Here is a 14,770-nt window from a genome sequence, read left to right as displayed (position 1 = left end):
TATACTTTTATACTTATATACTTATATACTTATATACTTATATATTCTTGCCCACTATAATTTTACCTCTCCTTCAGGAATCTGGTCAAAATATTGATTTATCCATGAAGCTTTGCTATCACTCCAACTTCAAGGGATTTCTTCTCCATTTATAATTTCATGTTGATTACTGTTTCTAACAGTGTACATGATACTTGGTTGATTACTGGTTTTATCTAGAGAAAAATTTATGTGTGAATTAAGATAGTAAATAGAATTCCTATATAAAACACTTCTGGCTGCCCCTGTAATTAATACGCTAATATAGTACATTTGTCAACACGAATGAGCTGACGTAGTTGCATTATTATTAACTGAAGTTTCTACTTTATTCTGATTTCCTCAGTTTTGTTCTAATGTCCTTTATCCTGTTCCGGAATCTCACCCAAGATCTCCCATTACTTTCAGTCATGATGTTTTCTTAGGTTCCCTTAGCTGTGATGGTTTTTCAGGCTTTCTTGTTGTTGATGACGTTGACAATTTTGAGAATCACCTGTCGGGAATTTTGTACAATTTCCGATAGGGAGTTGTCTTATATTTTTCTGATGAATGGATGAGGTAATGGATTTTTAGGAGAAGGACTGCAGAGGCAAAGTGCTGATCTCATTATGCCGTGCTCATCTCTCCTATTGGTATGACTTATCAATGTTGCTGTGAATCTTGAACACTTGGCTTGGAGTAATGTTTGTCATATTTCTCCACTAAAGTTACTCTCTTTTTTTCTCTTTTTATTTTATTAAGATTTTGTTTTTTCTTTGTTTGAAAGGCAGAGTTACAGAGAGAAGAGGAGGCAGGCAGGGAATCTTCTATCCACTGTTTCACTCCCCAAGATCTACCAAAGTTGTGATTGAGTCTAGCCAAAGCCAGGAGCTGGGAGCATCTTCCAGGTCTCCTACCTCGGTGGAGGGGCCCAAGCACCTGACACATCCTTTTCTGTTCTCCTAGGCACATTAGCAGGGATCTGGATCAGAAGTAGAGCAGACAGGATTCCAACTATCCTGCATATCAGATTCTGTCGTTGAAGGCTGAAGCTTGCTGTATCAAAATGCTGGCTCCTCCTTTGTCCCTTTATACATGTTCTTTGAAGAAATATGCCACATGCTGCTTAAACTTGATAGATGTCAAATAATCACATTCATGATTGTGATTTTTTTTTATTATGGAATGTAATGTACCAATCATTTCCCACTTTTAAAAAAAGATTTATTTAGTTTTATTGTAAAGTCAGATTTACAAAGAGGAGAGACAGAGGGGAAGATCTTCCATCTGCTGATTCACTCTCCAAGTAGCCACAATGGCCGAGCTGAGCTGACCCACAGCCAGGAGCCAGGAGCTTCTTCTGGGTCTCTTACACAGGTGCAGGGTCCCAAGGCTTTGCCAAGACCATTCTCAATTGCTTTTCCAGGCCACAGCAGGGAGCTAGATGGGAAGTGGGGCCACCAGGATTAGAATCTGATGCTGGTGTATATGAGGCGAGGACTTTAGCCACTAGGTTACTGCACCGGGCCCATATCCTATCCCACTTTTTAAATTCAGTGATTTGTTTACTTCAGCAAGAACACATGGGCATCTATTTGTTATTGGGCTGCAGTTCAATACTTCTTTATTTTGTTGTTCACGTTGTTCTAGCCTTGCCCTTGGGAGCTCTTTCAACTGGCTCCCGTGCCGTTTCTGTGTCCCTTTGACTCACTGCCATCATTTTGGTGTGTGCACACTTTCTGTTTCTGTCATGAAACGATATTCTAGGCACATTTTGTGTATTTCCTCTTCCAGTCTTATAATCAGCCAAATTTTAAAGGAAAGTGTTTCCTTTTGTTGTAAAACAGTATTAAAAAAACAACATCTGGGGACTAGATTTGCTTGTTGGTATTGGAATGTCCTCTGAGCTGAAAAAGAAAGGAGACATGTGCATGTATTTTAACCCAAATATGTATGCATACCTCTAAATACTTTCATATGCTACTACCTGCTTCTTTATGAGCCTAAACATAAACTCATATCTATGTCTCCAAACCAAATGTGCCATCAAATAAATCATTCTAGGGAAAATTAAAAAACATAGAACCTCAGACACAACTCCAGATTCAACAAATCAGAGTAGATATTAAACACATATGTTTAAAAAAGCAAAATACCAAGGTTAATGAATGTTTTTCTGGGTTAATATAGGATCGGTGTCAACATTTTGAAAAAAAAAATCACTTGGCATCATAAATATATTTTTGTCACTATTCACTGTGTAGATATTTATCTTAGAATTTTCTCAGCTATCATTTTGCTCTTTTCAATCCCGTGTGTATATCATCCCAACCGGTTTAAAATTCTTAATTAAGTAGTTATCGGATGTACTATTCAACTCCACATGTCTATGAGTTGGAATGTGAAATGCGAACACTCAGAAGAATATAACGTGGACTATAATGTTAAATGTGGAACTTGTGTCCATTCCTGTTAGCAGTATCTGCCTTACTTATTTCTTCTCTTCTTACTTCCTTAGATTATTGGTGGACTGTAGACTCCAGTTCCAGCACTGTCTTCTGAGATGATTTCGACTGCCAGAATGCCCTTAGGGCTGCTGCTGCTGCTGCTGCCTTTCCTGAGTTCTGCAAAAGCTCAAGTTAATCCAGGTAATATAGTCACTTCTCACTTATCTGCTAGAAGACCAGCTAAACTTTCAAGCCCATCTTCAAGTTCATCACTGGGAGAGCCCAGCCAAAGCCCGCTCCCGAACCTCATTTGTATTTACCTCTATGAGGCAATAGGGTCAAAGCAGAAACTAATGTACTGTCTCTGTTTATATAATGTGTAAATAATGTGAAAGTTGTTTTGATACAGAATAGGCAAGAGTTGTAGGGTAAACTTTAAAAATGGGAAATAAAAATAAGCAGTCATTTTCTTCAGCAATGTCGAGGGAAAACAGCAAAGAGAAAATGTGTAGGTTGATTTTTAGCAGGTTTTTTTTTTTCCCCCCCTATTGGCTTGGGTCAGTAGGCTTCTAGGAGGAGTCTCTTTCCTACAGGAGGTAAAACAAATGTGTGAGAGGAATTTATTTCAGCCAAGATTTGTTTGCATTCTTATTATTTTACATTATATCTAATTTTAAACTTTATACGAGTATATCCTTCATCTGTTATGCAATAATTCTGCCTAACAGCCTATGCACAGCTCAGTGCTCGAAATGTCTGTTTCATTCCTAAGCTTGGTGGTTTAGGCTGGGTTTGGTTGGAATGTTGTCTTGCTTGTGGTGGTTCACTGTTGAATCTGCGAGTAGACTTGGTTCATCTAGGATGATCTTGGCTCTGGTGATGGGGACAGCTTGGTTATGTCCTGTTTCATTCTTCATCAAACTGGTCCAGGTGTGCTTTCACGGAAAGCACGCAGAAACAGGAGCAGAGGCAGGACTAGCAAACACATTTTCAAGCTGTTATCGTAAGATCTGGCTAGAGTAAGTCATTCAGCCAAACCCCAAATCAAGGTGGGAGAACAAAACAATATGCATGCTGAAGCCCTGGATTCAGAGTTGGGTGAATCACTGGAATTGGTTTTTTTTCCATTTTGTCACAAACATAAACATAGAAAAGTGTATGTAGCTGAAAGAGCCTCATTTGATGAGTTTTTGATTTGAATATATCCATCTTATGGTTCTCTGGCAAGAAACAGAATTTAACCAAAACTTCTGAGATTCCTTGCTCCTATATAATTGTGCTTTTCACCCCCAAAGTTAGTCATTATCATGTTTTCTAGCAATATAGATTGGTTTTGCTGTTTTGTGCTTTCCATAAATGCAGCAATGTATTCCTCATACTTGCTTTCTTTCACTTTGTGTTTTGTTTATAGTAATCATCCTATTATTGCATTCAGTTGATTGTGTATACTAACTGTTTTATAATTTCGCTTTGGCTATGTTATTGAGGTAGTCTACTGTGCGCGAGGATTTGGATAGGCGCACAGTGTGGGCCCATCATGAATCAAGTTCCTGTACTTATTCCTCCAAAGAGGTTTTGGTAACTATATATACTGAATGCTCTTGGTTACAGATTTAGAAGTGGAATTTTGGGGTCATTTATACCATATAGTGGACTGTTCTGCATAATGCCATGGAGGTTTCCTAGTTGGTTTTAAACATTTCCCATCCCGTAAGTGTTTTATGACAGTCACACTTGTTTCATGCTGTGTTTGGATTCTTGAGTTATTTTGTTCTCTTCACAGTGTAAAGGTGTCCTTGCGAAACACTTTCTCTCCTTCACTGCTTAGCCATAAAAAAATATTCTATTTTGCAACAAAACAGATGAAATTGGAAATCATTATGCTTCATTAATTAAGCCAATCCACAAAAGTAATATCATGTTTTCCCCCCGATTTGTGGTAACTAACTTACAGAGTACAAAAAAGTGATGTATATGAGTAAAATTGATATTTGAGGTTTGAATATAATTTATAACTTTTGCTATGCTCCTGAGTAATAGTTGTTTCTCTAAGTGTGGTTTGATGGATTCTATATTTAGTGGAAGGTTAAGCTTGTGTTTATAAAGTGAATTAAAAGTATGTCATTGTAAAAACTAAAAGAAAATAAAGGAAGAGGGCTAAGTGAGTGAAGGAGTGTAGGTGGGAAGTGACATTGTACTTTTTTTTAAAAAAAAGATTTATTTATTTTTATCAGAAAGACAGATTTATAGAGGGATGGAGACAGAAAGATCTTCCATTCACTGGTTCACTCTCCAAGTGGGTGCAACAGCCAGAGCTGAGCCAATCTGAAGCCTGGATTCTCCTCCTTCTTCTTGTTCTCCCACACAGGTGCAGGGTTCCCAGGCTTTGGGCTATCCTCAACTGCTTTCCCAGGCCACAAGGAGGGAGCTACGTGGGAAGCAGAGCAGCCAGGATACAAACTGGTGCCCATATGGAATCTTGGCACATGCAAGGCGAAGATTTAGCCACTGAGTCACCATGCTGGCACTGACACATTATACTCTTAAATCGATGAAGTTGTTTCCTGCACATAAATTAAAAATGAAAAAAAATTCATATCCAGGGCTATTGTATTTTACCCACAATAAGAAATGTAATTAAAATTTCTTAAGATCTGAGAATAATAGGTTGAATAAGTCAGTGCGCTGTTACTTTGTTGGGGCATCTCCGATCGGCGCTTTGGACACCATTTCTTCTCTTTTTTCTAAGCATTTCTCTTGGTTGTTGAGGACTGCTTGCCTCCCACTCCCATCTCCTTGTTCTGTGATCTAAGGAAGGAGATGCAGGTACCCAGGAAGGAGGATGCTTTGGGCCAGGCACACTCCTGGAGATGGATGGGGTCCTTTAGCACATGTAAATGACTCACAAGTGGGTGAACCTCTTCAGTGTGTATACCTCAACACAGGGCAGAAAATGGACAGTTTGAACACAGCGAATAGTCCTTTAAATTTTTTTCTTTCCTAATTGTGGTTTCAGGTATTTCTGTTGGCCAAAGAAAAAGAAATTAGCGGTCTTGACTTACAAAGATCTTTATAGGAACATGGAGAAAATTGTAGGATTAATGTCTTCGCTGTCATTTCTTCCTATTTTACCAAATTAAACCACAGAGTTAAGCAGATAAAAAATTTCTACTCTTCACTAGTGTTAAAGGTCTAGCTGTGGAGCATGCAGCCCGTGGAATTTTACACCTACCCCTCTACCAAACATAGTGTAGGTATGTAGTAATGATTTTCCAGGAGTCCTTGTTGAAGCTATTAAACAGCTACAAACGAAAAATGTTAATGTATGTGAGCAAACTTGGCACTTTGAGATTTGAGTATTGTTTCCCGCTCTTGAGTATCCTCTTTATTTAGTGGAGGCTTCAGGTTGTAAAGAACTGAAAGTATATCATTGCAAAAATTAAAAAGGAAAATAAGAAAAGAAAGATGAGAAGGTGGAAAGAGGAGGGACGGAGGGTAGGGAGGGAAATATTATGCTTTTAAAATGGAATATGTGAAGTACATGGAATTTGTTCCCTTTAGATTAAAAAAAATGTTTAAAATGACTGGAAAGAAACTAAGGTACTGAAAACTAATTCTCCACCTACAAAGGCCTGCATCCAATAAGAGTGCCATTCATGCCCATGGTTGCTCCATTTCCCATCAAGTTACCTGTCTGTGGCCTGGAGAGCAGTGGAGGGCAGCCCAAGTCCTTGGGATCCTGAACCTATGTGAGAGACCTGGAAGAAGCTCCTGGCTTCACATCGACTCAGTTCTGGCCATTGTGGCCATTTGGAGAGTGAGGTGGTGGATGGAAGGTCTTTCTCTCTGTCTTTACTTCTCTTTGTGAATCTGCCCTTCTAATAAAATAAATAAATTTTTAAAAAACTGATTTGCCATTTAGCTCATTGTTAAATTATTAAAAATGTATTTAGTTGATTATTAAATATAGAACATCTGATTGCAAAGTGAGCTAAACATTACATTTGAATAGTAATATAAGAGGAATCAAACATTTTATTTTGTGTATTTCACAGGGAGTGAGCTTTCATTATTAGCATAACTAGGTTGATGATACAGATATTGAATCTGTAAGAGTTCAATCTAGAAAAATCTGCAGATACCAAGATAAATCATTTTGTTGATACCCACATAAATTCTCTGCTACTTGAGGCCATAAGTTTGTCTATGGGTATTATCCTTTGAAAGCTTTGAAGGCAATAGTAGGATGGCTTAGATTTTTGATCAAATAGAAAGGCAGTGACATTGTTCACTTGCTGAGCCAAAGCCTTTGGAAAAGCCAATCATGAGGCAGCTGATGTTAGTGGCGTTTCCAGTAATGGCGATATTGAAGGCCTTGTTGTCAGAAGAGGATGCAGTGAAGACTGTCCGGTCTATAAGGCAGATGCTGGCATCGAGGTAGAGCTCTAGGATTCTGAAGCATCGTCCTTTCAGCTGCAGCCATGAACTTGAACCTAACGATGGTCCATCCCGTGGGAAAGTTATCTGAAGAATGTGAAGCATTGTTTCATGTCAAAATCATGGCTTAGTGCTTTCTGCTAGCAAGTTCATATCAGATAATCGTGTATTTTCCAGATAGATGGATTGGTTATTATTAGAATATTCCGATGAACACTTTGAAACCCATTTAGAAAAAAAAAAATCTGAATTACTTATTTTGAGTAACAACTCTAGTTACAATCTGGTTTGGTGATAAATTAATCGTGACACTGAAAAAGTTATTCTATTTTCTTGTACTTTCTTAATCTTTTTCCTGGTGCTAAAGTGAGACAGGGAGGCAATTTATGAGACCCTTTCTGTTGCAAACTTGGATATAATTTTATGATGTGAGAACTTTACTCACTAGTTTAGAAGTTCATGTTTAGGGGCCCAGCGTGGTGGTGCAAGTGGTTAAGGTCCTCGCCTTGCACGCCCGGGATCCCATATGGGCGCCGGTTCTATCCCCCAGCAGCCCCACTTCCCTTCCAGCGCCCTGCCTGTGGCCTGGGAAAGCAGTCGAGGACGGCCCAAAGCTTTGGGACCCTGCACCCGCGTGGGAGACCAGGAAGAGGCTCCTGGCTTCGGATCGGCATAGCATCACTTGGGGAGTGAATCATCGGACAGAAGATCTTCCTCTTTGTCTCTCCTCTCTGTATATCTGCCTTTCCAATAAAAAATAATAAAAATAAATCTTTTAAAAAAAAAAGAAGTTCATGTTTAGAAGCACAGCTTCTAACTTTGCATGGCTGTTTTTTGTAAAATAACAATACTAATAATAATGTGTGTGTGTGTGTAAGAGAGAGTGAGAGAGACAGAGAGGCAGAGAGAGAGAGAGAGCAACTTTTCTAAAGCCTTCTTCATTTCCCAGGATCAGTGATCTGAAGTCTACAACAAGACCTGATTCTAAGCACATGTTAGACAGCTGATCAATAGTTTTAAAAATTTAAATCCTAACATGCCCTCTAGTGACAGACTAGAACAAAAAAAAACCTGATTCCAAAACCCTGATTCCAGCCCAGTCTGCAGAAACTTCATGATACTACAAACCAGAGCATCTTTTGCTTGAAGACTAGGAAGAGAAAAAAAAGGCATTGTAGGCACCTATTGTAGGGACCTATTTGTAGTTAGGGATATCAGAGGGATCCACAGGTCTTCCTGGTGGATGGCGATGAGTGAGACACAGAAGGGCTGCTGTGTTATCCCCTCTAAGCTCCTTGGGTCAACTTTTCCTTCATTCTCAGTTTAGACTGAGGATGTTGCACTTGATAAGGGAGCTAGAGTACATCCACAGCGAAGGGATGACTTTGGACTCTGTAACTGGGTGCAAAAACACACTGGATACTAACAACTATTTGAACAGCCACCAAGGTCAGCACCCTTCAGAGGTCCACCCTTCAAATGGACAGTGGGGACCCAGCCCTGATGTTTTTCCAGGTGGGGTGGCATGAATCCAAACAATTCCTGAGGATCTAGACAAGGTTCATTCCTCCACGTCACCTGGCCCCTCTGGAAGCCAAGTGAAGAAACAACCTTTCTGTAAAAATCACGTATAGTTATGCAGCCTCATAGTTTCCTTTATGCAATTCTCTGTGTACATTTCTGAAGGTGAGAGATGATTGATGTTAGGACTTGAGACCAAGGATAGAGGAAGCATAATGGGATCAAACAGAGCTCACATCTGGAAAGTTAATCTTGTTACCATTGTGAAGGTAGAATGCTAAAGCCAGAGGGTCTTCTGGACCAACCCTCTCACAAGGAAACCAAAGCACGGGACATGTTCTGGTTGCTTCCTCCATAGCTGCCATTCTCACACCAGGCTGCTGCATGTTAATTCCCCTAATCACATGGCCAGATTAGAAACTTATTTTTGTCTGCCTGAACAGCACACTGGAGGGAGATGAAAAGGTTGGGAAAGGACCTCCCTGGTTGAATTTCTCTTAGTGAGCAATACTAAATGCTGCCTAATCTGGCTGTTTTTTGCTCCTGTATTTGTTGAGCCAGCCTGAGGGTGGCCTCTGGTATCCTTTCTGCCAGTAAAAGTATCCTTCTTTGGGGACAACAGAAACCCAGCAACCCTTGGGACCCCCTTGGTTGTGCTGAATAGGGAAAAAGAGAATGTGAAACTCCAACAAAAGCACCAAGCAATATTCAGTGAACCCATTATGTACTTCTGGTACCAGCTGAAGTGGTGTCAACAAACAAATTTAATCTTCATAATAATCCTATGGGTAAAATGAGTAAAATGAGTAAAATGATACTAATATTCCAGAGGAGATATTGAGGCCCATAAACACCAGGTAACTCACCCAAGGTTGCAGACACAGCCAAGTGGTGGAGGAGGAAAAGGGGAGGGGAGAGAGAGACTGGGAGAGGTAGATAGTCAAAATGGCCAAAACAACCCCTCTGGGCCAGAATGAAGTCAGGAACTTGACCAAAGTTCTCCTGTGGGTGCCATCATCCACTGCTTCCTCTGAGTAGGGAACTGGACAGGAAGAACAGCTGGGACAAAAACTAACACACCAATATTGTATGTCAGCATCACAAGTTGGGGCTCACCATGCTGCACCATGATACCAGACCTGTGTCCCAAATTCCATGCTGGAGGGAAAAAATACATTTCCCATGGAAGGTCTCTGTTACTGGACATTTTAGAGCCAGTTAAAAAGGGGGGTGGCATGGGTAAGAATGGTTGATTTAATCCAGCTTGTTAAAATGAGGAAACAGGTTCCAGGAGATCAAAAATGGTAAGAAACATGTTTAGAAACACTAGGCCAGAGCTGACTTTGCATCTACCCTCTGCCACCTATTAACCAGGTGAACTTGGACAAATGTTTAACTTCTCTGAACTTCATTATTCTGGTCTTTCACTGACCGTTGTCTCAATGGTTCTTAATGAAAGTTAAAAGGATATGAATAAGTACCTGGTATCACTTCAAACTTCAGGATGTGATTAATAAATGCTGTGTCTTCTGTCCTTTCCCTTGGTTCTGTACATCGTGTTACAACAACAGCAACTTCATATTTCATTAGACTTAGGCCTGAAGACAATAGTATTGAGACATGCAGTTCTATATTTTATAATAACTATTTAGACTAGATGTAAAAAGTATTTCCTTTCCTTTGAGGGCAGATCATTCACACTTCTTGTTTTTTTTCCCCTTAGCATGCAGAATCTGATATGCACCTGTTTTATATACACAGCTTTCCTTCTGACGTAATTGGCTGAATGTCTTTTTCTGTGCTCTACAATTTTGCTTATACCTTATTATCTTACATGCTGCTGGCTGGATCCCTAAGAAAGGACAGAATCCCACTCTACCACAATCAATGGTGTGGGTCCCAGGGAGAGACTTTGGCCAAGGCTCAGGGCTAGCAGCATGACTAGGAGACAGCAGGAACAGCAAGCACCAAAGCCCCTTTCCTATACCTCTCTGTTTTCACTGGTATATCCAGGGCTCAGATTTTTCCTTCCTTCCCTCCTTCTTTATTTTCTCAAACACAGGGTTTTAGAGAAGAGGAGAGGCAAAAAAGAATCTCTCATCTGCTGGTTCACTCCTCAAATGGCCTCCACATCCATGGCTGGGCCAGGTTGAAATCAGGAGTCTAGAGCTTCCTTTGGGTTCAGGGCCCAAGCACTCAGGCCATTTTACACTGTTTTTGCAGGTGCATTAGCAGGAAGCTAAATTGGATGTGAAGCAGCTGATTTTCTAGCTGGCATCCATATGGGATGCTGGCATTGCAGGTGGAGGCTTAACTTGGTATGTCAAAATGCTGTCCTCCCTCCCCACCCCCACCCCAGAGCCCAGGTTTTCTAAGGGGTCCCATGTGCAAAGGCTGGGAGTCCTCAGGAGAAACAGCAGTGTTGACAGCAACAAACAACGAGCAGTGACCTCAGTCATCATGGAGACTAGCATTGGAACCATGAGGGCCATGCATCACTTCACATATTATTATTGATGCCTTCTCCAAAGTGTAGGTACTATAGAGTCTTTCAGACTGTATATATAAAGAGGTATAATATGTAATATGTACAGATCAGTAAAGTTATAAAATAGAATAAGGATATAAAACATTAACTTTCATATATGTAAGCATGTATCTGTGTTTATGTTCACATGTTACCCAGTCAGGTCAAATCACCAGTGTCATGCTGATTCAAATACTAAAGATAAGTGAGTGAGCTGGAGATGAAGACATTTCCTAGGTCAGGTGAAAAGAGGAAGTAAAGGTATTTAAACTTTTAAAAAAATGCTAAGAGGCATAAATAAAACATATAGGAAGGGGGAGACAGTTGTTGCTGGAGGGTCATGAGGGCAAAAGTGGTGTTAAGGTGGCACCAGAAACAGGAACCATGAGTCTGTCATCTAGATTGTTCCCCCCTTAGTGGTCCTTCTCTACCACTGGGGTTACATTTTGGACAAGGTGAGTCTGTGCGCTGTCAGGGTGATGTGTGACGACAACATGGTGTGGCGAATACACCGTGATTACAGAAGTCAAGATGTCCAGACCTTGATCTACTCATTTATAAAATGGTGACCATAAGCTCTGCTCTCTACATTTTTCAGGGTTATGAGCGGGGTGTGGGGAGTGGCAATGAAATAATGGTGGGTCTAATAAATGGATATGAATGGGTTTTGGAAAGTTACAGAAAGACTTAAGGGCTGTGACTTGCTATGTTGGAAGAAAAAAAAACCCCAAACACCACAAAAAGTTTCTAGCAAGCGGATGATGAAGAAGGAAGGAAAAATAGAGTCCATTAGTGATGACTATGGCCCCTTTGGCCTCCCGGGGAGAATCAGGTTGCCTTTGGAGAACTATATCTGCCAGTTCTGAACTCCAGCCATTCTAACTCCACGTAAAATGCACGGCCCTGTACCTGTGCCAAGGATATTTATTACAGTGTGTTTTCTAAAGAGAATAGTGTGATTGTTGATTTAGCTCTTGGTCTTAACCAACATGTCTCTGAAGAACATGGTTGTAGCAAGAGAGGCCTCCCAGAATTTCTGGTGGTTTGGACACATACACTGTAAAATCAAGTAAAACCTGAGACATTCAAATCTGATGTTTTTATGGGTTTACATGGGAGGCGATGAGTTGTTACAAAATATGCAACTCTTTTTTTTTGCCCCTGCTTCAACGATGTTTATGACATTGGCCTTTGTCCTATTGATGTGATGGTAATCTCTGTGTTCTTGTAACTGGCCCTTTTTGCAGTACTTGGCTGTTGTAGGCAATCGATAAATACTTGAGAATTAAAGAGGGAGGTGAGAAAGGAAGCCAAGAAACTCCCGAGCTTCTCTGTAATCTTCTTGAGAAAGAAGATCTAGATTATGCCATGGAAGACTGGAATCACAAAAAGGTCAAGACTGGAAAGCTGAGAAGGAGGCCCTAGCAATAACACCTGTGGATTGGCTGGGGATGCATGGAGTGGGGGAGTCAGAAGGAGAATGACACGCTGAGGTTCCCTGAACATAAGCAATTCAGTGTAGTAATAACTGTCCAGTCCTCTGATGTCTCAGGGCTTTGAAAGCCCTTGTCTTGTCTCATCACAGATGAAGAGTAAACCCCGGGCTTGGGAGAAACCTCTGTGCTTATACTTAAATGCTTCATGTCTTCCTGCTTTAGACTACAGGCATTTCAGTGGCTACAAAAGAACAGAAAATATGCTAAAGCATGCCCAAATTTGTACACATCTCTTGCTGTTGGCATTTCAAGGAGGAATTCAGATTCAGTCTCACACTAAAGATATAAGGTCCCACAGTAGAATGCACTTTTTATGCACAAGCATTGCTAAATTGAAAAATGATTCTTCTTAATTTTGAAGGCGAACTGGCTAGAGGGATAGGTTAAATTCACCTTGGGAAAGATACTATTTCAGTTTGTTTTTAGTAAGTTAGACCAACATTTGAGAGTTGTGATAGGGCCCGGCGCGATGGCGCAGTGGTTAAGGTCCTCACCTTGCACACCCAGGATCCCATATGGGCGCCGGTTCTAATCCCGGCAGCCCCGCTTCCCATCCAGCTCCCTGCCTGTGGCCCTGGAAAGCAGTTGAGGATGGCCCAAAGCTTTGGGACCCTGCACCCATATGGGATACCAGGAAGAGGTTCCTGGTTCCTGGCTTCGGATCGGCATAGTATCGACCCGTTGCGCTCACTTGGGGAGTAAATCATCGGATGGAAGATCTTTCTCTTGTCTCTCCTCTCTGTATATCCACCTTTCCAATAAAAATAAAATAAATCTTTTTTTAAAAAAAGAGTTGTAATAACTTTTTTTAAATAGAAGAATTTACTTAATGCAAACATTCATACAAAAAAAAAAGAGGAAAGTGTGATATGTCTTTGGTTACTGGTATCTTACTTAAATCAATAATTCCAAATTTCTCTTCTGAGGATGAGTCATATCTTAAAATTGCAATGCTTATACATGGAGAATACCCTTCATTGTTAGATCTTGTGTCTTGGATGTGGATTACTGCATCCAAAATATCAAATCTAAATTCCTTGGATGAAATGCCAAGAGTATGAAACTTACAAAGACTTGGGAAAGTTGAAGCATATTATCCTTAACCTATGACTATCAAATTACCCAACCTGTCAGTGAAAACTGGCTTTGCCTGATTTCCCGCGAAGCTGGTAGAGTTTTCTCTCGGAGAATGTGTTTGCATCTGTGACTTTCGTAAGAAGATACGAACCCAACTTCCAGACTGGCCAACAGTTACAGCACTTGGGTCTTATTTGGCAGAGGAAGAAATCTACACTCTGGGTAGTCGGTAGGATCTAAGCCTAAAATCTTAGACAGTCAGTGTTTCTTAAGACCTCCTGTCTGTTCTCTTCCCTGGCAAGCTCTGGACTCAGCTCTTTGTCAAAAACACACATCTATTTTTCAGAGGTTTTTTTCCCCTGAGAATCTTACATTTCTCTTGTACACAGTCCTGGCATTGGCACTTCTGTTGCGTGACAAATGGCTGCACGCCCGAGGGATCCAGGTCTCCTTGAAACCTGCTGATTGTGTCCTGTCATGGCAAGTCCAGAGTCAGCCTCTTGCCCCTGCCCCAAACTGATGAGTGCTAGAAGTGGCTGCGGAAGTTCTCTTTTCTCCCAGTCTCTCATTGTCACATCTTCAGTGGCAATGAGACCTTCAAACCAATGACTTCACGAATTTTACCTTTCAGTTATGCTCGGAGAGAGTAAAGATTACTTCAGGCTACTCGGTTCTTTTGTTTCTGGGAACAGAAAGCTTACTTTTTTTTTTAAGACTTACTTATTTTTATTGGAAAGTCAGATATATAGAGAGGAGGAGAGAAAGAAATATCTTTTGTCCATTCACTCCATTCCATTCATTCGTTCCCCAAGCGGCTGCAATGACTGGAGCTGAGCTAATTTGAAGCCAGGAACCAGGAGCTTCTTCTGGGTCTCCCACACTGGTGCAGGGTCGCAAGGCTTTAGGCTGTCCTCCACTGTTTTCCTAGGCCACAAGTAGATAGCTGGATGGGAAGTAGGGCCACTGAGATTAGAACCAGTACCCATGTGGGATCCTGATGCATGCAAGGTTACCATGCCTGGCCCAGAAAGCATAATTATTAAAATACCAAAAATTTATTCAATATTATTGCTGCATGAGATCTGACATTTTAACCCATATGTTTCTCACAGTGTTCTTATAAACAAGTACCATTATGACTGTTGAACTAAGGCTGGAAGCTTAAGTTTCTAACACTACAAAAACCTCTGAATTGCTAAAGAAAGGTGACAGTGATATTTAGAACAAATGATCACCTCTTCTTCTAC

The 14,770-nt window shown here is 40.7% G+C and overlaps 1 protein-coding gene across 1 annotated transcript in view; it reads left to right on the top strand.

Moving 5' to 3' along the window:
* Positions 1–14,770, top strand: part of DDR2 (discoidin domain receptor tyrosine kinase 2) — a 131,056-nt gene that overhangs the window by 78,413 nt on the left and 37,873 nt on the right. The window contains exon 2 of the mRNA XM_041003248.1: positions 2,537–2,666. Within this exon, the coding sequence (XP_040859182.1) occupies positions 2,582–2,666 (85 nt within the window). The 5' untranslated portion in view covers positions 2,537–2,581. The remainder of the gene's footprint in view (positions 1–2,536; positions 2,667–14,770) is intronic.

The sequence above is a fragment of the Ochotona curzoniae genome, unplaced genomic scaffold (genome assembly GCF_017591425.1).
Source record: "Ochotona curzoniae isolate NIBS_2020 unplaced genomic scaffold, NIBS_Ocur_1.0 scaffold_2683, whole genome shotgun sequence".
NCBI lineage: Eukaryota > Metazoa > Chordata > Mammalia > Lagomorpha > Ochotonidae > Ochotona > Ochotona curzoniae.
The sequence above is the reverse complement of the archived record's forward strand: the minus strand, read 5'-3'. Positions and strand labels throughout refer to the sequence as shown.